The sequence below is a fragment of the Lichenostomus cassidix genome, chromosome 2 (assembly GCF_008360975.1).
Source record: "Lichenostomus cassidix isolate B80296 chromosome 2, HeHo_3.0, whole genome shotgun sequence".
Taxonomy (NCBI): domain Eukaryota; kingdom Metazoa; phylum Chordata; class Aves; order Passeriformes; family Meliphagidae; genus Lichenostomus; species Lichenostomus cassidix.
In genome coordinates this window covers 31,658,465-31,685,152 of record NC_139482.1, presented here as the reverse complement: position 1 = coordinate 31,685,152, position 26,688 = coordinate 31,658,465, and the positions used below count along the sequence as shown (strand labels likewise).

The 26,688-nt window shown below is 37.9% G+C and overlaps 1 protein-coding gene across 9 annotated transcripts in view; it reads left to right on the top strand.

Moving 5' to 3' along the window:
- The window catches only part of HYCC1 (hyccin PI4KA lipid kinase complex subunit 1), a 43,294-nt gene that overhangs the window by 7,306 nt on the left and 9,300 nt on the right, over positions 1–26,688 (top strand). For 6 of the 9 annotated variants that reach the window (XM_085050904.1, XM_085050903.1, XM_085050905.1 and 3 more), the window contains exons 2-10: positions 12,304–12,383; positions 13,242–13,343; positions 16,988–17,167; positions 19,902–19,982; positions 20,388–20,503; positions 20,824–20,919; positions 22,578–22,694; positions 23,429–23,516; positions 24,005–24,164. In XM_085050904.1, coding sequence (XP_084907030.1) covers positions 12,333–12,383; positions 13,242–13,343; positions 16,988–17,167; positions 19,902–19,982; positions 20,388–20,503; positions 20,824–20,919; positions 22,578–22,694; positions 23,429–23,516; positions 24,005–24,164 — 991 coding nt within the window. In that variant the 5' untranslated portion in view covers positions 12,304–12,332. Of the gene's footprint in view, positions 1–12,017; positions 12,151–12,303; positions 12,384–13,241; positions 13,344–16,987; positions 17,168–19,901; positions 19,983–20,387; positions 20,504–20,823; positions 20,920–22,577; positions 22,695–23,428; positions 23,517–24,004; positions 24,165–26,688 lie in introns of those variants that run through there. The other 3 variants (XM_085050907.1, XM_085050910.1, XM_085050909.1) reach the window with 3 other exon arrangements.

Sequence of the window (26,688 nt, the reverse complement as noted above, 5' to 3'; positions counted from 1 at the left end):
TATGCAAAAGTGGCTTAGAGGTTTTGTCCTGTTTTGATGAAGAAGTGAATGCTAGTTCACCTATTGTCACAAAGCTGCAGCAATCCAATGAAACAGTGGCAGGAACTGCCTTGACCACTTACAGCTGCTTCTTGGTGTGGCAGGATAAAAGTCTTGTATAAATTCAGTAGGAGGAGTAGGATGTGGATAGACTTGATGTCAAGGGAAGAAAGAACACGTAGATGAAGGTCCTCCTGCTTGTACAGTAAATGGAGGAACTGGCAAAAATGAGAATAGGAAGTTAACTGAGTGATGAAACAGGAACCAAGTGATGCCACACTTGCCCTTAAAGAAGTTCCTTAAATGTGTCTATTGATGTTAAAAGATAGGTGTATGATCTTTTGGTTTTGTGCAATTAACCCCCACCCCTCAAATGTCATATTGTTAGAAAAGATTTGGTTTTTCCTCCAATGTGATACAGCTTGCTTGGCTGTTGGTTCATTGTAACCCTTCTTTCATATGCTTATAACAGTTTTTACAAGCAGAACATGTTGTGTCCAAGGGTATTTAGGCTGTATTGATGTCCTTTGGCTCTGGTTCATCCGAGTCCACTGTGCCCCAAATACACCTGCAATCAATGACCAATTTCCATGTGTTGTCACAGCTGCATCTGCCATTCAGGTGTCTTCTCAGACACACACTATACACTAAATCAGATTCCCAAGCTCACAGACTTGAGATTATCATAGAAACAAATTTTGACCACTTTGTAGTTAGGCTACAGAAATATTTGCCTGACCCTAAATCATCAATTCTGTGCTCTAAACCCGGACTTTGAATTGATAACTGATTGTAGAAGCACTGCTCACTTCTTCTAGAGCTGTTAGATATGTAGGTCTCAAAGAATGCTCATAAAAATCAGGCCTGTCTTGAGCAGAAGACATTGTGTGATTTAATGGGAACACAAATGAAAAACAGGAAAAGAAAATAAATGCATGCTCTGTTATTTTTAATCTTAAGCTGTTTTCTGCTACTCAAGTGATAACAGTGTAAATTCCTTAGAAACTTTCTGTTCTTGTGGCTTTGGAATAATGGCAGATGACTTGGTAATACCAATTACCCTGGAAATCTGAACTCAAATAAAGAGTCCTTCCAGAACCTGTATAATTTGAGTTTCATTAGCTTTCTGTTTCTTTCTTGGAGTAATCAATATTCTGAGCTTTAGATGCTTTCATGAAATGGGAACTTTTTATTTTAAAAGCTTTTTCATCTAACATGAATTGAATCTGAATTAATACATCTCTTAATGCAAGACAATTATAACCCTTTTCTGCTTTGACATTATTATACTTTTGGGATTTGGCTTTTTTTAAAAATTACAATGCAGAGCAAGGCATACAGGGTAGTAAATTGTCTTGAGACTTTGAGTGGCATATATTTTGTCTGTACTACAGCGTTTAAATGTGACAATGGAGCATTTAATGTATTGGATATATCTTCTGAACGAGACAGAAGTGTGGGTCCTGCTCTTAAAAATTTCAGTTGAGAAGTCATGTTTTTCTGTAGCTTGTGTGTAAAAACCCACAAAATTGTGCCTAGTTGCTCTGAAATGTTTTTCAAATGAGTGTGTCCTGTCTTGTGAGTATTTGCAGATGAGCTGTTGTGGGGGTGGGGGAAAGGAAGGGATGAGGAAGAATAAGAGAACTGTCATGAAGAGATAAAGCATATTTTTCCTGAAACTGTTTAACACAGCTAAATACATGCATTACATTCATTTATTGATGGATAATTTTAATTCTGTAATTTAACAGGGAGCAGTTATTGACCACTAAAACTAAATCCTAAGGTTATTTACAGTATTGATGTACCCCTCTTCTGGAAAATGAACCTTTGTGTAGTTTTTTTGTTTTCCTGTGAAAATGAGCTACTGAAACACCTATCAGCAGACTACCATAAACCTCTTTTGCTTTAAAATCTGAGGTGTATTCCTAATACTAAGGTTCCTGCTTTTCTTTCATGATCTTTGAGGAAATGGTAGAATGGTACACTGGCGATAATATTTTGCTGTTATAAAGTTACCAAGAGTGCTAATGCTGCTGCACTGGTAGGGTTAGGGTAACAGGATGTATCATAGCACTTATTTAAGGTAAAGGCTCTGGAGTCAAAATCGAACCTGTCCATTGCAGCTGTATTTGATCATGTCTGATATTATGCTATATTGTAGATCTACCCTGGGTAGCTCTGTGTGGTGACACAACCGATCCTGGAGAAGCCAGTAAGAGCCTTGGGGAGAATTCTCTTTTCTTTTTGAAGGGCTGGGTGCCCTGGAATGGGTTTGGCCTGAAAGAGGGGCCTGTGCTTTACCAAATTAGACTGTCCTGGGATAGGAATGCTATTCCCCAATTTAGTGTTCCCACAGAAACACTCCAAACCACAACTTCTTGCTCAGTCTCCCTTTCCCCTGCCCCCTCCCCTGCTTAGGGATGGAGAGGAGAGTTAGGGGCACAAAAAGTAAAGGTTACAGGTTGAGATAAAAGCAATTTACTGAAAACAGTAATGGAATAAGAAAGCAAACAGTATCAGCTACACTATCAATAACAAAATGAACAAAACAGGCAAACAGTTCACACCCAGTTGCTGGCTACCAAGTGCTTCCCTGGCAGTGATGAGGTGGTATAGAATAACCTCTGGGTCCTGGCCATGCCCCTCTTGGCTACTGCAGAAATTAACCCTGGCCTGGTCTGAACCTGACATAATCCACTTCTGAAGCACCTGTGACTTCTGCAGGCCAGAAATTCTCAGTTTGTGGAGCTTCTCACATTTTTTTGGAGGCAGAAGGGAGATTTGGTTGAAATGAAGTCCCAAGAGCTGCTACAAAATTTCTTCCTCATGTGGCTTGTGTAGTAACTTCTAAAGTCAGTCTCTGGCTTGCAGATAGACATCTGCTTTTGAAATTCAACGAGGTGCAGATACCTTGAGCAGGATTGAAAATAAACAGAGTCTCCTAAAATCTCATTCCAGCCAGCAAAGTTGGGAAGTCTTGGTCAAAAGTCTTGCATTCTTAATGTTGCTGCTAAAAAGTAGGTGAAGAGTCTCTCAGACTCCTGTCCTTGCTTTGTGAACTGAGTCTTTGTCCTTCTGATAGGTCACTGCTAAACTACTTGCTGGATGAATGCTTCTGGACTAGCTGAAACTACATGCTGTAATGGTAGAAGGTGTTGAAATGGTGTCTTTTACAGTCAATGCTCAGAGATGCAGTCCAGCCCCTGCTCAGTTCTCCACATGGTTTTTAGTCATACTCAAGCTATTGTGCAGCATCTGCCTTTGCATGCTTTACACTGAGCATCTTTCAGCAGCTGGGTTACCCAACACCTTTCTTTTCATATATGACTGAACGTTCTGAACAAACTTCAACTTGAGATGACTTGCAATTTTCACTTAGAAGACAAAACTTGGTTTTAAAAATTAGCTTGCAGCAAACAGACTTGACAAATAGTTAGATTAAGTGGATAATTGCCTGTAAAGGTAATACTTTGGTAGCATTGAAGGTTGAGGAGGCAAGGAACTACATGTCACAGCATTGCTGCCAAAATAATCCTCCATGTTTTTGAAAAGGCCATTGGTTGGTTCGACTTGCATGCAATACTAAAATTAAAGCTGCAACACAATTATTCTCTCTGTATTAAATTTGCCTTTGGGTTTTTGGAAAGCTTCCTGACTCCATAGGGGTCAGTAGTGTACTTTGGGCTTAGGGAACTAAGATACAAAAGAACATTAAGTTTATTTGGGGTTCTGTACAGAATGTTTCTTGTAAGTGGTGAACTTGTGCAGCAGTGCTTTGTCTTACAGAAGTGGTCAGAGCACTGTGTAGTGTACTGTGAAATTGCCAGTTCACTGATGTTCTCAACACAAGTTTCAGAAGTCTTGATACATACAACACAGACAAAATTTCTAAAGCTTTCTAGTTCATTCATTTGGTTAAGCTTCTGCTTGTACTCATATTAATGTTATTTAATTTAAATTCTATTTATTTATGATGCATATAGTGATTATCTTGATTTTTCTTTGTATGTGTTGAACAGTTAATTATATTTAATCCAGAATAAGAAAGGACTTAAGACAAGATTTTTCAATTATGTGTGTTTTATCTAAGATTATGCTATTTATATCTGTTCTTTCTTAAAGAGTCAATAAGATGTAAACAGTAATGTTTGCATGAAGTAAAAGAGGAAGGAAGTATATTTTAAGCTGCTAAGTAAAACTGCTTTGAAAGTAATAGCTTGTACTTTATTTCCCTATAATGAAACTATTGATGTATTACAGATTATAGAAAAGCTAACATTTGAGGCTATACTCCAGATGAAATAGCTTAAAAGAGTAGGGATTCAGAATGGGGTGTCACTGGAGTAAGTTGACTCACAGGTGGTCAGTTTTGACTGGCTATGGTTATCAGTCTGGCACATGTACTTTGAGCGTGCTTTTGTGCACTTGGCATCAGGGAAAAAATAGTGAAGTGGGATTAAAAAAGGCAGCAAGGAGGAAGTAGTAAAGGAAGATGAAAAAATAAAATTCAAGCTGTGAAAGTTATTACTACTTACTTCATTTTGGCATTGTACTTTAAGGGATGCTTTTGTCCTTCTTAAACAATACAGATCTGATTTACTATGGCTTGTATAAATTCAAGTGAATAAATCAGTGATTGTAGTCTCATATCTCTATCCCGGTGACTTGTTTGGCTGAGTCATTTGGCTGTCTTGGGAGAGATATCCCCTTGGTAGTAAAGGGCAAATACAAGGTTAGTTGAGTACAAATGTGGTTTGTAATTGATTGCTAATCTGAAATTGAGCAAATAAATTTGCCAGGAGTCAAAGATAAGGATTAAAATCTTTAAAAGCCTATGCTGTTAGGAATCTTACCTTCTGGTTGAGACTTTTTAGAAAGCTTTCATCATGAATGTTTTGTGTCATGTGTGCCCATGTGACTATTTACCAGCAATGTAAATGGCCTTGTGACCTCATGACCTCAACCATTGGTGGTTTGTTGTTTCTTATTTTTCTCCCCCCATTGACAGAATTGAAAGGTTGTAGAAGGCTGAGTTATAGTTTGATACATCAAATATTTGATGCTTTGCAGCCCAGAAACCCCCACACAGTATTCTGTGGTACTGGATACTTTGCAGAAGAAACAGCTGCATTTAAGAGAGTTATTTATCATTTCTGTGTGGTCTAGTTGATGTATGCTTGCTTTCTGTAGACTACTTTTTTCCTTAATTGCTGGCATCAAAACTGAATTGAGGTCTGTCATCTGTGGCTGAATATTAATAGATACATTATTTTAAAATTGTAAGGGATATTGTTCAGGAGGACTTTTCAATTTGATGGGCAAATATCTATCACTTTTTCATGTTCCAAGTGTAAATTGTTTGAGAAGCATATGTGCATGGGATCAGGAGATCTTATTTAAATCTGTATCATGGAAAAGTCCATTGACACCTGACTCTTTAAGGCTGATGTTGCACATTGTGATATAAAGTGTGAGCTGTAGATAAGGTAGTTGCTTTTATCACTGACAGAGGGGAGGGGAAAATGGGAAGCAAAACTGAATAACGCCCTTGGCAAGATTAAATTAAAATTGACTGCAGTTTCAGTTCCTAAGGTTCACTAATCTTTACAAACCACTGGAAACAAATGTTCCGAACAGTTATCTTTGTGTGTTCACCACTGTATTGTGCAGAAGGCTGCAGAATGACCACAGTGAATCAGACCAGAATTTCTGAAAACTTTTTGCCTAACAGTGGCTGTTAATAGACCCCAAGGAAGGAACTGAGAAAACTGGAAGAGTGTGCTGGGAAGCAACCTCTGACTCCAGCTTTCTGAACTAGCAGTGCTTATATATTGAGTGGCTCTGGTTAGATTCTTCCATGCATATGTCCAAGTGGCTTTTTTTTCCCTGTCCATTTATGTAAAGGTCATGTACTCAGACGTCAGTGCAATTCCTTCTTACATTGTTTTTGGTAACGCCTGTTTGTTTTGAGCCTGTCACCTATAGTGTCACCTAAGACTTATTATTTCTCTGTTAGAAGATGCTGAATAATCATCAGTCATTTTAGGAATTTGCTTGAGCTTAAGTCAGTGATGCTTGGTGCACCATACATATCTTGTTCTAAACTGAAGATGGCAATTGTCAGAGAATATTTGGTACCAAGTCTCTGAGCACTGTTTGCAGTTTATATTTGAATAGAGCATGTGACTGTTTCAGGCTTAGCACAGTGGAGGTTTTGTTTCTTTGTGGAAGTTTGAAAAATGTCAAGAAGTCAGACCTGGCCTTTGTGGTTTCTGAAACCTGTCAGAGTGGCTTTTGGAGTCTATCTTAGCCTCTGTTTCTTTCCTCGAGAGACTTCAAATGTTTTGCTTCCCATTACTGCACCTACAACTATCTGAGCAGAACAGCTTGACCATATTCAAAATTGTATAGTAAATGAACAGATCACTATATCAGTAGAATGAGTTGTGCATTAACATCAGGAAAATACATTCTCTTCTTTGGCAGTTGAATCAAGAATACACTTGCCTGAAAGCTCTTTCCTGTTGTGAGGTTTACCAGTGATTCTGTCTTTGTCTCTGAAACAAGAGAGAGAAAAGGTTTCAGCAATGTGAATTTTAAGTGTAGACTGTAGTCCTTAAGTGAACTGGATGAGTCAAGTAGAGCTGACTAAAAGATATTTAATACTACTTGTACCACTTCAAAAGGTAAGAAAAGTTGAGTCCGAATTGTCCCTTGCCTACTTCTGTGTGCGAACTGCTATAGAACAAAAGATCAACATTTACTAGGGGCTTGATCTCTTATGGGTCTGATGCATCCTAATGGTATGCTCCCAAGTTTACTTTTTTCTGGGGTGAGTTGACAGATTTGGCTGATGGTTCATAAATAGCTTCATTTTCTGCTCCATGTTTCCCTTAGGCTAATTTTTTTTTTTTAGCAAATAGTACAGACTTCCAAGCAGATACTTTACAGATTAGGTAAGGACGCAGTATATGCTTTCTCTCCTCTTCCAGCAATTCCCAGAGGATGGGACTTGAACAGTTTTTTGGCTCCTGGATTTGTTTTTTCCAGCTCTGTGACTTTCCCTAGCAAATATCTAATACTGTGGTTTCAGAAGGTCAATTCTGCAAAACTCGAGAATTCATTCTTTATCCAAGTCCAGCCTCCTTGTACTTAATCCAGATTTCTTTCATACACATGGATTCTGTGGTTGAATTCTGCAAATGTTGGGTAGCTGTGAAGAGCAAGAAAGCCGCCTATTGTGAGAATTTATTTTTTAAAAAAACCTGTGCATGTGTTGTCTGTGATTTCATTCAAAGACATGATTTGATATTATTATATTAAAGCCTTGAGTGACAGGTATGAAAATCCAAGGACATTTAAGTAGATGGATGCATTAGTAAGTTTGCCAGAGAATATGTCTTAATTTGTCTGGGCTGGCCCTCCACCAACTCAGTGCCTAGTAACTTTTTCTCCCCCCTCTATTAAAAACAGGAAATTCAGTAAGTTCCTGATGTGTTTGTGCTGTAATTGGTGAGGGAGGGAAAATTACCTTCTTAGGAACCTTGTAGAAGTCTCTTCAAAAGAGGCTTGCTTTTGTCAGATAAATTTCCTTGGTCTCTTATTTGAGTTGTACTACTCACCTTGAAACCAAACAAAAATTGGTATCTCCAATGGAAGGAGACATATTATTGTATTAGATTAGGGCAAGACCAATTAACAGCTCTCAGAGGCTGCTTAGGACTTGAGAACTTGTTAATTATTGTTTATAATAAATCCTATCTTTGGCTGCTAATCCAAGTTGAGAGTCTTGTGGAAAATACTCCAAAGTGCTTTCAACTCAAAAGGCACAAGCATACAGGTTATATTAGCCATATAAATATAGGCAATTAGCCAGCAATTAGTGTGTTAGCTAGACTGCATAAGCTATGCCTGCTTTCATGTGGCAAATAGGAAGATAAGACCTGCAATGAAAGAGTATCACCTAAAGTGGCTTTACTTCGTGTGTGAGATAAGCTAAGAATATGTATGTGTCTCATAAAAATTCAACAGAGATGAACCACCTGGCTGTCACTGAGCTGCATCACAAGTAGTTTTGAGGTATTTAAATAATAGATATTTTAAATAATTCTTGCTCTCCTATAACAATCTTTATCAGGACATCCAAATGAACAAGGAGCATGGGGACATTTGACGCTGCTCGTCAGGTTTAGTCGAAGTGTTGTTTGATTTGTGGTGACAAAAGCAAGTTTTTTAAGAAATTCTCAAACTCATTTGAAATCTTTGCAGGGAATTAGTTGGAAGAGATTGAGGAAAAATAATTCATTTAAAGAGAATTACATGCTGCTGTACCTTGAAACAAGACTGTTTCTTTAAAAATGCTGTGTGGTGTTTTTTGAATTTTCATTATGGTTTTGGTATTTATAAATTACATTCTTAATACAATTTTACATCTTTTTCTATCCCTAAAGTAGCACGACTTTATTTTGTCCACTTTATGTTGCTTTAATTCTGTTGTGACTGGGACATCTAATGTTTCCAGTGGCCTGTATCTTGCAGTTATATCCACTGAAACAAAGCTGTAATTAAGGCATGTTTTTTTAATCCTCTGGGTCTTTTTTTTTCTGTAAAAGGTTAGCAGATGCTATAAATTAAGCCTTATTTTGGCCTACTTAGTGTTAAAATTTCCATTTTAGAGTTACTTTTTGTAAACCATCTGTGGTCTTCAGCAAAAAATTGTGTTGTTAATTGAAATTTGTTAATCCTTCTTTTGGAATAGTCTTGGGTTTTCCAGCTCTGCCCAAATATTGTACCAGTCCAGCTTGATCCGTTATTTAACTAGGACAAAATGTGGCAATCCTTAGTAAAGCAGTAGATTGTCTGCCTGTTTAAATAGAACCCACACAGCTGATGTGTGGAATTGAGGCTTTTTTTCCTTGTGGGGGACATGAATGTAACACTAACTAGTCTTTGTCTTCATGGAAAATAATTGTAAAATTAGAGTTATTATTTGTGATACTCAAATGTGTGTTGCTGTGGGTTAAACAGGTATATATGGATCTTTTAATGCACAAAGGTAAAATAAGGACAGTCTACCTCCTGTGCATTTCAACTGCCTTAACTGTCAATGGAATACCTCTGCTACTTTAAAAATAAACATAAGAGATCTGATGAGCAAATATTTTGTCCTGTTTCTTTTTTTAGATGTAATTTCAAAAGTTAATGCCTCTGAAAAAAAAAAAATTAACTCTAAATACTTAGTCATAAAAACTTGAAGTATTATTCTTATTGCAATGGATAATGCCAGCCAAGGATGCTCTTACTGTGTTTACTGGTTGAATGAAACTCTCTTCTTTAGGAACTTTTAATCTGAAAATAGTGCTTGATCGATCACTAGAGATTGGTGAGAAAAAAATGCATCTCTTAGATAAATGTGGTGTGAACTGTGGTCTTGGTGTATCCAGGACTCCACTCTTTTAAATAATGGGATTTTTGCTTTGAACAAGCAGTATTAGGACAGGTGTTTGTGCTATTAATAGGGCTCTGCAGGAAATGGTTACTGTTGTCAGCTGTGCTGAAGCATGAGATGCTGCAGAAGCCTTTGTCCATCTTCATAGGAATGAAGTAGGGTTAGTAGATTGTGGTATTCTGTAGGAACTGGTGAGGTGGTTGCTTCAACAGTTGTAGTAGGTCTAGCTTTTGTGTTCATTAGCACACAGTATTATCCTGAAAAACCTCACTTCTTAGCAGGGTCTCACACACTACCTATGCCACGTGTTCAGAGGCTGCTCATCTGTAGTGTCATCGTTACACCTTCAGAGGCTGTCAGTGCTGATCAGAATGGCTTGGTATTTAGCTAGATGGATATTCTTCATAGCAATCCTTCCTGTTTCTTTGTTGATACAGGATGATAGAATGGATGAGGTTTGAATGGATCTTTGGAGATCATGAAGTCCAACCTCCTTCGCTCAAAGTAGTGAAAATTGGAACAGGTGGCTGACTGCTCAGGATCTTATCACACTGGGTTTTCAGTATCTCCAGGGATGGAGATTCCTCAGCTGCTCTGGCACTTGGGGTAATTTCATGCACTCTGAGATCCAGGGTTCCTGGGGACTGCTCTTGCTGGTAACAACAGGAGCAAGGGTGGCAGTGATGACTACCTTGGTCTTTTCTGTGTCTTCTGTCAGCAGATCCCCTGATAATTCAGTCTTGGAGCCCTAGTTTTCCTGTTGCCAATGATATTTTTGCGAAAGACCATGAATCATTCTGGAACATTCTTGATCCTCCTTCTTGCTTTGATCCTTCTCATTGGGATACTGTGATGTGCTTTGTCATGGTCATTGCAGCAGTGTCTGCCCTGACCCTGACATCACTGGCCAGTTTTCCCATGTTTGTAGTTATGGTGTTTAGCAGAGGGCCTACCTTTGGCTCCTTGGTCACCTGTTTCAGGAAGTCATCAACACACTCCAAAAATCACCTGGGTTGCTTGTTCCCTCTTCTCTTGCCCTTCCAAGAGATAAGAGGGTAGTTCATGTTCCATGTGAGGACCAGGTGCCTGTAAATGTGAGGCTTCTTCAGCTGTATGGAGAAGGCCTCCTGTGTTTTGTCTTGCTCAGGAGATGAGTGGCAAACTCCTGCCTCAATGTCACCCATGTTGTTCTGCCCTCTCACCTGTGATCCATAACCTCCCAGTGGTCTCATCGTTCACAGCAGGGTTCTACATGTCCCTGCTGCTCTCCCAAATAAAGGGCAACTTTCCCCCCTCACAATCCTGAAAGAGCCCCTGTCCATCCATGGCAGTAGTCTGGTCTTCAAAAATTAAATGCTCACACTTCCTTAGCCTTCCCTGTTGTCCTTTCATCCTCTGCAGGCACTGTTCTTGTAAGCTTTGTGCAGACTTGTGTATCTTTCTGGGGTTGTGAGAGGACATTGCCACAGCTGGTTCCCCATGATTTCACCTGTCCCAGGCTGTTATTTAATGACAGTGCAAGTGAGGAGAGGGTGGCACAGACATCTCTGGTTGCTTTATGCTATTGTTGTGCATTGAAATGATTCTTAAAATGAAATTGCTGGACAGTCTGTTCAGTTTTATTCCTTTTGCCACTCATGTCTGAACAGTCATTTCCTCACAACCCTGTCTGTGCATTGAAAGATATTGGTTACTATAGGCCTTACTTAAGTTTGGGTTTTCCCCATTCCTCTTGCTTTGTAGGGTTATAGTGATCTATTGCTGTTATAATATCTGGTTCTTCTCCCTTTAGGCTTCCTAAAATATACTGGATATAGTCTATATATGCTTTACTACAGTATGGATTTCAGAACAAAATACTTGTGTTATAAAAGGCAGTTCTCCCCTCCCATCTTTTTCTTGTTTGTCATTCATAGACAAGTCCATACTTGGACATCAGTACTTCAAAACTAATTTCAAACTGGCAGAGTAAAACCTGATGGGATATCTCCCATGACTGTACCTTTCACCAAGACTGTCATAATTTTTTCCTCAGATGAGTATTTAATTTTGTCACTGGTTGAAATCCGTGGTCACAACTTGGATAAGCTAACAGCATAAGCTTTTACTAGTTTTGTATCTTAGTGATATATTGGTCTTTTGTGTCAGAATAAGGGTATGGTTGTTTTTAAGTGGTTTGTCAATACTGAAGAGAAATCAGAAATTAATTTCAGAATCCACTCTGCATCTCTTGTGTTCAAGTTGTACTGCTGATGATTTTTCCCTGTCTGAGATTGGGCAGAATATTGGGCTGGAGAGTCCATCTTAGGCTCCATGCTGAGGCAGCAAGCTCATTGTCTTGCAGTTGCCACGGTGGGGGAGGATTGAAAGGTTTTCCATCCGCCTTTATTTCAGTGACCTTTTCCAAGTTGGGAATAGCAGTTGACTAGGAAAAACCTGAACAGTTGTTTCTCTTCAGTGAGTCCATACAGTTTCCTCTCCAGTTTTGTAAGCTGAAAAATAAATTGAAATTGAGAAGGTAATGTTTTCTGTTTTCAGAATGCCATTTCTGCACATCTTTGACTTTTTGAGCTTCCCACACAATACATAGTTGGAATTTATTAAACTGCTGTATGTGAAGACTCTTGTGTTTAATGCTTCCAGCAGCGTGCATAAGTGAGGTACAATAAAAGTTCAAAGTAATGTCACCATGTGAGATGTTAACAAGTAAAAGCAGGATAAGATTCTTTAAATATTCACAGACTTAATTTTCATCATCTGCTTAGTGCAGTGACTGTGTAGTATTCACAAACTGTGTTTGCTTATTCTTTCAGGCTGAAGGTTCTGAAGCAGATGTTGGAAGATGTTAGCTGTGGATACTGAGGTTGTGGAGGAATGGTTATCAGAGTTCAAGGTAATACACTCTTGGATATTTAGCCAGAAGCATTTGAATCACTGCTGGCAAAGTATGCAGGAGTGCTTGCATCCTGTAGAAAATGAAAAATACTAACCTTGGGTTTTGCGGAGATCATGCGATAAATACAAATGTCTGCTTTGAAAGGATTTTTTTTTCCTTGATCCTTTGGGGTGACGTACGTCCTGATACAGAGCAGTGAAAGTGTATATCATAGATGAATGGTTTTATTGGTGTGAGTATCAGACTTGACTGCAGGTTTTGCTCCTGGTCTGCTTAGATAGAGTGAAGATATGTTTTCCTGTCCATAGAATGGAGTCCTTTGAAGGACTGGAGATAAGAAGTACTGTAAGAGTTAAGTATGTTTAAATGTACATCTTCTGAAGGGTTGTTAAAATGATTAGATTTTTACCTTCTTAAGTACTGGTAGAAAATATGTTTAGTGTTAGAGAAGAGCTGGAATTTGCATCAACTGGAACTTTTGTTTTCCCAGAGTAATACTGTATCTAGTAATAATGTTCACTGTATACAGTTGGTCTTGAGAACTCCTTGAAGTATGGATCTGAAAACTGTAAAAGTTTCACAGTACTGACATCTCACAGTGAAATTTCAGTGGGGGTTACATTTTTGTAATTTGTTTTTTATCATTTTCCTGTCCGCTGTTACATTCTGTATGAAACTGCGAAATGATAGAATGTAGTGTGTCTTCTGACAAAGGTCTGAAAACATGAGGATTTCTTTGTGAAACAAGGTTTAGTTTATAGTAAACTGATAAATAGTACCTTGTAATGGAAAATTGTTGTTGAAATAGCTGTTATATTTTAGTGGTAGAAATGGCTTATAATATTTTTATTTCAGACATTGCCAGAAGCATCCATATCCAGCTATGCTACCAGCTTGAAAGACAAGACTGATTTGATTTCATCTCTTTACAAAGTAATTCAGGAGCCACAGAGTGAAGTGAGTATTTTGGATCTCTCACCCAAAATGTCTGACATAACACTAGAAGAATGAGACCAAGATCTTGCATGCTAGTTAATTGATGAAGAGTCTCCTTCAAAAAGTTTGTTCTTAGCAATGACATACTATCATGGAAAAAATTCTAAGTTTTGTAACCTACTGATCATAGCTAAGCTTGTAGGTCACATTCATGGGTGTCAGGTTTTGGATATGGAGTTGAGAAATGCGTTAAGGAATTGAAAAGATGTTTGTGTCTGACAGATTTTTTTCTGTGATGTAGATCTCTAGAAGCTTGTCTATTATAATCCAAGAGAACAAAGTTAGATAGGTTAGCCATCCCTTTTGAAATGTTGCTTAGGTTTTAGTTTTTCTGTTGTTTGAAGTACCTACAGTATAAAGACATGGATTTATGCAGTGGATGTACCCTTATTGAAATGATGGCAAAATATGAAAAAAACTGTGGGAAAAGGGGGCAGCTGTTCTCATTACCTCTACCGAGAAGGTTCAAGGTATCCCATGACTGCCCTTATTTTAAAGTGTCCAGGTGCATTCAGAACATCCTGAGCTGGGTGTAATTGTGTGTTATTGCTTTCTACTATCCAGCAATCCTTTTCTGCATTGTTTTAAAATTGCAACAAATCCTTAATTCCTCTTCTGAAAAGACCCAGAAATAAGGCATCTTTCCAAAGTTTGAGATTATGCCAGTACTAAAGGTCAGAGGATAAAATGTGTTCAGTATACATGTTTTAAGAGAGAATGCTGATAGTGAGACTCCCAGGTTGTCCAGCAAAGAACAAATGTAATTTTTGTTTGCTGCTCAGACAGGCGTTCTGAGTCATTCCAACTACTGAGTCAAGCCTGTCTGGTCTTTAGAATGCGTATCAAAATGTAAATTAATCTGATGAGTCTTCCTGTTGATAGCCTAATTAATACTTTCAAATGTTATTTGATTTCTTACTACTTCTGGCTATCACTAGCTTTCTCAGGGGCCTTAGTAGCAGGGTGCTGCTGCAAATTCTGCTTGAAAGGGTTGTTGGGGTAATTCCAGGGGCAAGGTATTGAAGATTTCCCTGTTAGTGAGACTTTGAATTGAAATGAAAAGCCAGTGCTGACACTGAGTGATGTCCTGCCGTGGGAAAAAGTCCTAGAATCTTTTTTTGGACTGTTCTCCAAGTAGCTGTTGCCTTGTGGAAGAGGCTACTTGGAGCTTTTCACATTGTGAAAATAATTACAAACTGGCAGTTAAAAAGAAAAGTAATATCTTTTAGCTGCTATTGGAGATCTGTTAGCTGCACTGTGTAATGTCAGCTTGCTGTACTCTGTAGGGTATGTGCTGTCCTCTCTTATCTATAGGTGTAATGCAAAGGGGAAGGATTAATGCATGAACACTACAAGTACTGCTGAGTTTAAAAATGGACAAACAACTCCATCTGTACACCTTTGAATATATGTGCTTGTAATAACTATCGGTACTGTGAAATTGTGATTAATCTTGTTTTGCAGGATGGATGTGTTCTTTTTTTTAAGCATTTGGAAAGTAATTGTGTGTATTTGCATCTGTAACTACATTTTCCTGCTGGTTCATGTTTGCTTTTCATATGGGTTGTTTTGGTTTGCTTTTCCAAAAAATTAATTACCCATTTGTGAGATAAAAGAACTACTTGTTTAACATCGACTTCACAGTAGCTGTGTTAGTAAAGACTTTTTTAGTTACTTTTGAGGTTCCTGGGCCACTGCTAGGTGAAAAATGTAGTTCCATGAAAGTGGAGTCTTCAGGAGATGTGAAGATTTAAAGGACTTTCAATTGCCTAAAGGCTCTCCACAGAAAAAAATAATTGAATAAATATGTGACTGGTTTTTTCACAGATTGAAGGGGTTTTTTTGCTTTTTACTTAAAACACTTTTGCTGTCTTTTTAGATAGGAGCCATGCAGGCATTTGCATTAGGAAATAGCAAGTGTTTGGAGTGTTTAACACGCTTGGGTTAAAAGGAAGAGGGATGAAACTGCTTGGACATTGTTCTGTTCCAGTATTAAAAATGTCTCTGTCGAGATACCTCTTAGAACTGTTTAGTTCAAAATGATATCTTGAAACAGCAACAGTCATCAGTGCGTTTTGATATTAGGTTGTAGCATGTGGTGGCATTTTGAGGAAGAAAATCTGGTTTTGTACTGATTATGCATTTAAATGTGCTGATACAAAGCTGCCTCAAGTGAGATAACGATGTAAATATGGATACCTGTCACAGCTATTTGTGTGCCTTTTAAAGTTCAAGCACATCATTCGGAACTGAGACTTCATTATGGAAAGGATGCAAACTGTGTGAAAAATGTGAGCTGAAGATGGAACACAGTTCTGCTGGTAAAGTTTTCTAGAAGGATCTTTGCTGTACTGCTCTTAAAACTGCTGACTAGTTTAGCTTGGCATGGCAGTTTTGCCTTTACTGTAGATTTTTCAGAGACGATTTTTCCAAAGTGAAGCTCTATCTCTCAGAACCTCCTTTTTAGAGTGGATCAGATTGTCCCAGATTACTTCCTAAAAAAGAGCTCAAATCTGCTAGGATGTTTCCGTTTCAGAAGTAACTTTGGGAGGTAAGAAATGTTGACTTTTTTCGTGTTCAGGAGGAAAAGCTTAGGAAAGCAAGCAGGTATTTTTCTAGCATGGTATCCTGGTGATTTTGCCTTCTTTGCTTCAATAAAGAGATTAATACAGAATTGGCTTTCTTATTTTTCTGAAAACTTACTCTACAAAAACTAAAGTTGTGACCTAGACAGATAGCAGAACTGAATTTAGTAGTTCAGCTTGCTTTGAAAGTGTCTGCTGTCTTTGACAGTGTTTTCTAATTGGAGAAAATTAGGAAATCTAATTTCCATACATTGACACATGGTGGTTAACAGTGCTTCATCTTCCAGCAGAGGTAGGTGGTAGCACATTAAAGAATGCACATTAAATCCAGGAACACAGTGCAGGCTGATAGCTTAATTGTTTTAAAATGTTTTTTTAACTTGATCTAGCTCAGTGTATTACTTCCAGTTCAATGTTTTACATCCATTTGTATCAGCTTAACAAATTTGATTCTGAAATTACTCTTGAGGCTTCCCATTTCTGTCTCAAATGTATAAATACATTGAAGCTTCTATAAGATTTTAATGAGAGTGGGAAAATGAACTAATTCTACTGTGAACTACATTTTTGTATACTTGGAATTTAAGTGTTATACAGCTCTTCTCACTAGGTGGGTAAAGCATCTAGCATTTTTTGTTTATGCTGTTGGAGTTGTAGAGTAACAAGACCTTTTGTTCATACTTTTCCTGTATATTAGAGATATTGAGAGCATGGTATGAGTTATGTGGTAACAGCTATCCTCTATTTGTGCCTTTGAGGCTGGAGGAAGTGAGCCAAAAATGAGCAAAAGCAGCCATTGGAATTCTTTATTCATGTGGGATGAATGGCTCTACTTTTATCATCCAAAAGTATGTTATAGGCATGAAAGTGTATAAGGTGGCTTTAGCAGTTACTGCATCAGTCACTCCCTAATAACTAAAATGCCATTTTTATTGGTTTACAGTTTTGTCTAAAGGATTGATCCAGACAAAGTTGCAGATGTTTGTAATGTGTTAATCACAATTGTAACTTGTATTTCAGCTTCTGGAGCCAGTTTGCCATCAGCTCTTTGAGTTCTATCGCAGCGGTGAGGAACAATTGCTACGGTTTACGCTGCAGTTTCTGCCAGAGTTGATGTGGTGCTATCTTGCTGTCTCAGCCAGCAGAGATTTGCAGAGCAGTGGATGCATAGAGGCACTTCTCCTAGGAGTTTATAACTTGGTTTGTATTTCAAGATTTGTTTCAGAATTGAAGTGATTGAGTCTTTCAGTCTCAACTCTTCAAATTGGTGCCAGTCAGAAATTACAACATGAACTTGCATTCTTTGGTCAATATTTTCTCTGCTCTTTCTGTGGTTCTTAAATATTTTGTTACTTATTTCTTGGCATGGTGATTAAACTCATATTCTGCTTGATAACTTTTTGAGGCACTGCTTTTTAAGTTGTTGCCCATATTTTCTGGGGTATTTTGACTATCTGGACTAAAAACACATAAAGAATTACCTTCAGCTAGTTCTTAATATTCGACTGCTGAACAGATTGCTTAGCTTTGAGAAATTAAAGGTCTCAATTTTGAAATAACCTTGACATTTTAAAGATATTTTATATGAAAATATCCTGTTTGTTGCTAAATCTATGCTTTGAAGAACCGAATTAATAAGGAACCCTTAAGAGCACCATATTTTAGGCTTTTTATGGCTATTTTGAAATACTTAGTGTTGTATTATTGGGATTCTTGTCAGTGTAGTTTGTTCTGGTTGTTTTAGGAAGACTTTTTTTTAGGAAGGCTGAAGTGAAATAGTGATGAACTTCAAGTCTCCTCATTCTGAAGATCTGGAGAAGGGAGCTGCTATCCATCTTCTAGAAATAGTCACAGGTTATTCACCAAGCAAGTGAAAACCCCTTTTTTTACCGATGAGTCTAATTAAAAAGACCTGAGCCCTTATGTTCCACTCCTCTTCAGGCAGAGTACAGGCTTCCTGCTGTTCTCTGTATGCTTAGTTATATCTGACAAGAGGAACATTCCTGGAAAGCATTTGGTTTTATCTTATGCCTTAAGGCAATTCACTCCTTTGTTTCTATGATGAAGTAATTTAAAATGGTTCATGAATGTGGCTGTAAGCACTTGTTTTTCTCCCAGAAGAGATTGCTTATACAGTTAAGCTTGAAACCAGTCTGGTAACATCCTCTCTTAGCTGTGAACAGTTTCCTTCTCAATTAGTAACATGGCTTTCCAACTCCAGCTGCCTGGGGTCATAAGGATTTTACAGCAAGCTTCTCTAGGAAGCTGCAGATCAGCGTGACTTTTGGGGATTTTTTTCCCCATTCTGTTTTAAGACATAGTGAATTCTTATGGTAAAACAATTTCGCAGTACTCACGCCGACTTCTTCCCTGCTGTTGATGTAGTATAAAATTTGTAACTGAAATTATCAAGATGGTATTGTTCTTTAGTACACAGGTTGAAAAGGTAGTAGGTGACCTGCTCACATACGTATTTTCTCTTTAATAAACTACTTTGTGTTGTCAAAAACGAGACAAAATACAAACCTAATATAAACAGTAATTCCTGTGTAAATTTGTGTGGTGGAGTGTTGGAAACTTTACATGTTCAGTAGAAGTCCTGCAGTTTCTTACTGAAGGAAAATGAAAATTGAAAAATATTGCTCAGAATAATTTAAAGTTGACTACATTGTGAGGGGTGTGGAATTATTGTGGCTGAACCTTGAGATCGTGAACTGGTTTGTTCTGCTTTCAGCTTAGAGACATACAGTGGTAGTGCATGCAGTTGAAGTTTTTTGCTTTCCTGACTGTAGTTATCAGGGTTTTTTTTTTATATACTTCAGATCTTTAAATGGACTCCTGAAACTTAATTCCAAATCTGATTAGAATGAAAACCACAAATATTAATATTTTTAGAATTTAAAAGTTTGTATGTTGCCAGTTTCTTTCGCTTTCTCCTGTATATTGAGGACCATGCTTTCCATGCTGATGCAGGAGTGATGTTAAAGTGTCAGTTTATGTGGAGAGTGGAGGAGCTGTGCAGCTTTTCAGAAGGAGCAGCTCTGTGTGCCTTTTTGATTCTTTTCAGTCTTCATTTACCACTTCATAATTTATTTTAAGATGGGAGTTTTAATCATTACTATGTGAAGTTAGATGTTCAGCCTTCCAAGGCACGGGTGTTAGGAGACACTGAAACTTTTCTCATAATTAGTATTTTTGTTTTGAAATCGGCTGCTGAAACTTAGAGAAAAGTAAAAACTAGCGTGTGGTGTTTGTTATTGGTCAAGTCTGCTTTGGATCTTGGGCAGTTTTTTATTTGAAATACTCTGGTGCTCTTCTGAGGTATGAAACCACATCTTGTTTTGCCTTACCCGTTAGTCTTCTGTTAACTTACAGGAGCTAGAAGTCTGCTAGCTACTGCTATGGTGGTATCTCTCAGGAAAGTAGTTTCTCTAAAGCTTTGCATCCATGCTCCTTTTAATTCCACGGAGAGAGTTATCAGACTTGGGCTTTTGCAAATGCTGTGATGTCTGCTGCTGTCAAACCATATGAGGCTGCAGTCATTGCAGAGCTGTAATATTTCCAAAACAGATTACTTGTAGAGTGATTACTTGGTGGTTAATAGTTTTCAGAACAGAATAACTGATTGTTAACCTTCACAATTAGTAAATAGAGTATAATTAAAAAAAGATAATACTGTTTAAACATGATGTTTCCTGTTAGTGTTTTTAAGGGAGATTATGTATGCGAATGCATGTGCCCTTGGCTAAGTTATTTGAAGAGTTTTTATAAACAAACAAAACCTGCTGTGATAGAAAGCAAATACAGCTTACAATCTAGCTTACAGCTTGGATTGTTATAGTATCCCTATTTGTCCCTGTAATAGCATTTAACATTTTTGGGTGTCTGGTTTCTGTAGCACAGTGTAACCGTTGATATCTTCTGTCTTTTTCAGGAGATAGTTGACAAAGAAGGACATAGCAAAGTGTTGAGCTTCACAATTCCATCCTTGTCCAAACCTTCAGTCTATCATGAAGTAAGTGACACCTACAAAGTGCAGTTACTGACTGAGAAGGGCAGCATGCTTTGGGGGCCTGTTTCTTAAAAGTGAAAAGTAGTTTTAGCATGTTGCATGATGATATAGGAACATACTTCTCAGATTTCTGAGTACTGCTCACTGGTCTCTGAGGCCTTGTCATGATTGAATAGTCATAGTTCCATAACACCCGTGCAGCAGCTATGTCTTTTTTTTCTTTTCTGAAGACTTATACCTTATCTGGTGTAAAATGACTTCTCAAATCTGACAGCTAAATGGTCAGATAACCTTTAGCCTATTGAAAATTTATGTATAAATACGGTGATACTTATTGTTGTCTATTTTCACTTGCATTATAGCAAGATTTGAGGTGGACATGCTTTGAATGACCCTTTATTCCTTTAGCCTTCCAGCATTGGCTCCATGGCTCTCACGGAAGGAGCTCTGTCCCAGCATGGTTTGTCCAGGGTTGTGTACAGTGGACCTCACCCTCAGAGGGAGATGCTGACAGCACAGAACAGGTGAACTTGTATCATGGGATTTTGCTTGAGAGTCCATAATGGATCTGAGCTTCTAATTTGTAGCAGAGTTGCAGACTGAAGGAGGATAGGTGTATGTTGTGTTTTGTCACATGCTTTTTTTGTTTTTAAACACATGTAAATGTAGGTGCAGAAAGATCAGCATGTTACTTCATGTAGAAGAAAAGCTTACTCAGTTGTCGATTTTACTGAAATGCAATGCCAAATCTGTTCAAATAACTCTTAAAAATTTCCATGTAAACTTGTTTTCTTTTAAAAAATAGAATTGGTAATGGAATTCCAATGTTTCTTACAAATCCCAGGTTTGAAGTGCTGACTTTCCTTCTGCTCTGTTACAATGCTGCCTTAAGCTACATGCCTGCAATGTCTCTTCAGTCGTTGTGTCAAATTTGTTCAAGGTAATTTCTTTAGGTTGTTTACACTTAAAATGGCATTTCCAGCTTGAAATGCAATCAGTTCGGACTTTCTGTATAAAAACAAGCTTCGAGTTCCCCAAGGCTGCTTTTAAACTTGACTTCTTTTCATAAGTGTTTACAGCTGCATTATTTGCTTTTAAAGTATCTCTTACATAACTTTGGGTTGAGATCTCAAAATGGGGAAACAATAACCTGGCTTATATGCAGGTTGAGCTTCTCCCTTAAGAGGAGAAGTCAAAGGAAACTGTTTGTTTTTAATAACAGTAGCTGTAGTTGTGTTAACTAAAGAAAACCAGAAATGTTTTTTAAAAGTGTAGTGTGTTTTGCATTGCAAGTTTGCTAAATAAATTTAGATGCTGTGCAGGTTGACACTTTCTTGTAATTTTAGTAGGTACTGAAACTAGAAATATATCCATTTTCACAGATCGATGGAGCATTTCCAAAATCAGCTGTTGCTTCAAAAAACCAAAATAACAATACAAACACCCCCCTAACCTCAAAACAAAATTTAAAAAAAGCCCACCTCAGCTTTAATTAGTATCTATTTTTTGATCAGTTTCTTTTTCAAACAAGAAGAACTGGTAGTAAACATGTTTGGATTTTCAAAAGGGGACTGTAGGCTAAGGGAGAAATTAGAATGCTCTCCTTAATCCGGGAAACCCAAGAGACCTAGATGTCAACTGCAGCAACATTTTTCTAGTTGTAATTCCTAGGCTTCTGTCACAACTAAAGCATGATAATGGATGCCTGTAAGATTTCCTTCTCTTCAAAGGAGGCAAGAGACTTTGGAGCGCTTGGCAATATTAACAAGAGTCTTTACAAGATCTTTGCTAGATAAACTGCTCTAAAATATGAGGTAAAAAATATTTAGAAGCTAAGGATTGTGGAAAGGAGACTGATATTGCTTATTCTGCTTGATTAGGTTTTGATTGTATTTGAAATAAGTAATTTTTGAAGCATCCAAAAAGCCCCCATCAAGTTACCAGAAGATGAAAGCAAGTCTTTCCACTTCAAAATGTTGAATGTTTGGATACTGAATTATTTAATGCTATACAATTTAACTTCTTTCATAGTTCTTCATTCCTGACTGGTTTTGTCATTCCTGTTTCTCTGCTTACTGAAACTCTTACCCTGACAGCATTTTAGAATAGACGGTGTGTTAGAATATGGGGAATATGTGTCAGAAGCCCAGAATGTCTTTCAGTGTCCTGTTTGGATGTGGTGGAATCTATATTATGCTATTTGGATACATGGAATAACTCCTTTAATTGGTTTGAGCAATGTGGAATTTAGTTTTTGGGGTTTTTTTAAGATCTACATTGAATGTGCTTTCTGTTAGTACATGTAAGTCAATTTTTATCACTTTCCTAAATTACAAGCATGGATTGTAAATGTGGAAATTACAGCACAAAATATTTTATGATGTTTCCAAGCTGTAAATCTAGATTTTTTTGCAGCTGGGCAGTTATTAAGTCTCTCTTCATAAGAATATTATCTTGCTCATATGTCATTCTTGAATTTTTAGAAGAAGTAACTCAGAGCTTCTAAAAACAAATCACTACTGGTGAAGTATTGAAAGTATATGAACCACAAAGGTGATTCTGCATTATTTACTAATTACAAACGTATGATTTCTTTAGAATTTGTGTCTGTGGATATCCTCGCCAACAAGTGAGAAAGTACAAGGGAGTCAACACTAGGATTCCAGTTTCATCCGAATTCATGGTGCAAATGCTAACAGGGATCTATTATGCCTTGTAAGTTGTTTTTTTCCTGATTTGCATAAAAAATAGTGAAGTGCCTGCTTTATTTGTGTCCTTGTTCAGGCATGCTACCTTGGAGGCATTTCATTTTCTAGTGGGCAGATGTTGTGTCTAGCAGTAAGGTCCTTGGGAAGAGGCAGTTCTCCAAGTAGTTGGATGAAGTTGCCTGTGTCATACTGGGGAAAGATGTCTAGAGCAGCACTTGGTAAGTATAACTGCTGATGGGAAGAAAATACTGTAAAAAGCCTATTACCTGCTGTAAAAAGCCATTGTCTGCTATCCACGTTTTTGCATGGTTAGTTTTGACATCAGTCTAAGGAACAGAGGTTGTATATTTTTTCTGAAATGCTGAGGACATCTACCCTTTGATAGTCATGTTAATGTGTGAAGCTTACTTAGTAACTGAAATAATAGTAATACAGCAATACTCAAAAGGTGGAGTAATACAGGATTTTTTAATATTTCAGAATATTTCATGACTAGCTGATCAGCAGCTAATAATATAATTTTTGAACTGCTTGGGGTTGCCAGTGAAAATAGAACTTCAAAGTTTGATGTTTTGAAGATGCAACTTCAAAGTTCTCTAAATAGCAGGCTAACAAACACAAGTAGTTAAAATCCTCTAAACTGAGCTCTCAAGAAACATCAGATTTGTGAAAGTTATGTGACCAAGAAGGTTCACCTGTTAATATGGGTGCTTATTATTACGTGTAATTTTACCTTTGCAGTTACAATGGAGAATGGGATCTGGCTCGTAAAGCTATGGATGACGTTTTGTATAGAGCACAGCTTGAACTGTATCCAGAACCTCTGCTGGTAGGTATTGCATTTCAGCAGTTTGTGGAGTAGAATTTTACCCTGGGAAATCCTTCCTGTGAACATGCATGGTGTGATACCAGGAGCCTAAATCTGTGTGTGTGCTTGTGCAAACAGCTCGATCGGTAAGTGCACACACATGCACAGGGGTTTTCACTGCACTTAGTTATAGTGTCTTGTTTCCTAGTGACCAAGCTGTTTTCAGGAGAACACCTTTGAGTCTGCAGAGCTAAGATAACAGTGCAGCAGAACTCTGAAGGAATAGCCACATCTTGAAACTGGAAACTTTGAGAAAGTGGCAAGTGTTAGTTCTGAGAGCTCATTGCAGCCAGGATTCTTTATAGGCCATTCAAAAAGGTGGTGTGCTCTTTGACCATAAATTGCAATTGTAGACAGTACTCTTCTTGAAATAGTAAGAATCCCTGAAAGAATTCTTCTAAAATTTGGACCTTTGAGATAAGAGCTTAAGTGCATCTCTTCTTTTCTAGGTTGCTAATGCAATAAAAGCTTCACTGCCTCAGGGTGCCATGAAATCTAGTAAAGAAGGTACAAGATGCATTCAAGTTGAAATTACACCTACTTCATCCAGAATATCAAGAAATGCTGTGACTAGCATGTCTATCCGAGGGCACAGATGGAAAAGGCATGGTAAGAAACACATTTTGCAATGCATTCTCAGCTTTTTCCATGTTTTAAAAATAATATTGAGAATTTTATTATTTCTCATATTTATTGCTTATAGGCAAGCAACAATTTGGAGGTTTTTATTTTCTTGACTGGTGAATGGGAATCTCAGCACAGTTCAGATGAAGTATATTCTTTATTTCCTTAACCATGTTTTTAAAAATCCACAGCATACATGACACCTTTTTCTTAAAGGGAGGTGTACAAAATTACTGTTCCATTAGGAAATGATGTTCCTGTTTTCTTCTGAAAAGTAGTTTCTAGTACCTGAAGCAAAGTAAATATTTAACAACTTTACCATAGAACCTCATCAGTCTTAAAGTACTGAAATAAAAATTGGATTTAAGGGTAGAGGGATAAATTATGATGTTTTGGTGTTGTGGTTTAACCCCACACAACAACTACATCTCATACAGCTGCTTACTCACTCACCACCATGGCATGGGGGAGAGAATTGGAAGAGTTAAAGTGAGAAATCTTGTTGAAATAAAACCAGTTAATGAGATAAAGCTGTGTCTGCAAGCAAAGCAAAATGGGGGATTCATTCACCACTTCCCATGGGCAGGCAGGACCTCAGCCATGCCCAAGAAAGCAGAACTCCATCACACATAACAGTTACTTGGGAAGACAAACACCAAAAATCCCCTCTCTTGCCTCTCCCATCTCCAGCTTTATATACTGAGCAGGATGTCACATGGTCTGGAATACCCCTTGGGTCAGCTGGCATCACTGGTCCCAGCTGTGTCCCTTCCCAGCTCTTTGTGCACCCCCAGCCTGCTCGCTGGTGGGGTGGCATGAGGAGCAGAAAAGGCCTTGGCTCTGTGCAGGCACTGCTCAGCAGTAACAAAAACACCCCTGTATCAACAAAATATCAACACCATCCCATCCCAAATCCAAGACACAGCCCCATACCAGCTACTGTGATGAAAATGGTCTCTGTTCCAGTCAAAACCTGTATATTTGGGCAAACTAGTATAAGGGCTTCCACAAAGCAGAACACAAGTGTGGGCTGAAAAGTAGGGAAGAATGGTGCCATATGTACTGCAAAAGTAGCAGTACCAGCAAGAGATTCTGTGAGTCTAAATGTTGTATTTCACCACCTTTGCCATCCTCAGATGAGGGAAGAGCCGCTGGACCGGCGACCAGAATTGGCAATGGCTTCTTCTGTTGGGGTTGTAATCCTGGTAATGGGCTAAGAGTGTGAGTGTAGATAAGAGTGCTTTTCTAATAGGTTCAATGAAGATTTTGTTGTACCATTAAAATTTCTGTCTGGCGTGTACTATGGGAGTTTTTGTAGTATATAGACTGTTCAGTTAGAAAAATTTTGCCAAGTTACTTGTCATAAATTGACCAAGAGGTAATTCAGGTAAGTGTTTAGAAAATTATTTATAAGTATGCTGGAAGAAGATGACTTTAAAATAATGGTAGAACTTGGTGGTAGAACACGTATGTGGTAGTAGTACCAATAGCAAGCTGCCAGAGGGGGTGAAGAGCAAACAAAGGTAAAATAACCAAATTTCATTTAAATTGATTAGAAACTACTTAAAACTGTTAGACAAACCTGAGGAACAAAACATTAGTGTCTTTAGTGAGATTGAGTAGCAGGTCATTACTGACATCTCAAGGCTGCTAAGGACCAGTTTTCTTTCTTCAGCCTTTAAATTAATAAGCCTGGATTATTGACCAGATGCAAGAAAATTGTATGACATCTTAGCTTTTAAATGGACAAATGCCCTCTGCAGCTTGGCAATTTTTTAGCTATTGTTTTTGAGTGGTTTTGATGCTTGTTCAAATAAGGTGGTGGAGGGTAACATAGATCAGGGATACTGAGTGCTAGATCATCCAGAGAAATTGAAGGTGTATTAAAATAAACATTCCCTTTGTCTTTGTGTTTGCAGGAGACCAAAATGGTACAAAATGAGTATTGGAGACATCCTTATAAGAATGCAAAATTTTCAGCAAATACAGAAATAGAGAAGTTTTTACAGTTATTGCCTCCTTGCAGGGAGTGCTGCTTGGTGAAGTTCAAGGAAAAATGTGTGGGACAAGTGTGCCCTGCAGCAGAGAACAGTAAGGTGAAAGGGAAATGAGACTAACAGTTGAACTCAGAAGCGGGGTGGAATGTTGAATTTTATGAGAGTCTTATAAAGTAGGACAAGTTGAGAGAAACAGCAATAATCTGGTTAGTGTGATCCAAGCAAGGAGTAGTTCAGAGATGAAGACAGAAAGATAAAGGACTTTTACAAAACAGCTCATGTCAACATCGTTTGGGTTACTGGGAAAATGTCTCAACAGTACAGGATTTAATGAAGAGGAAGAAAATCACTTGGTGTAGGGCGGGTTGGAGTGGAATGTGTGGCAGGTTGTGGGAGTAATTGTAAATTTGAAGGCTATGCAAACATTAGGCTAATTTATAGCCCAGAGCTGAATCTGTGGTATTTAGCTAAGTGACTGTCAGTTGTGCTGTTTTAAATGGTAAATGTCCCAT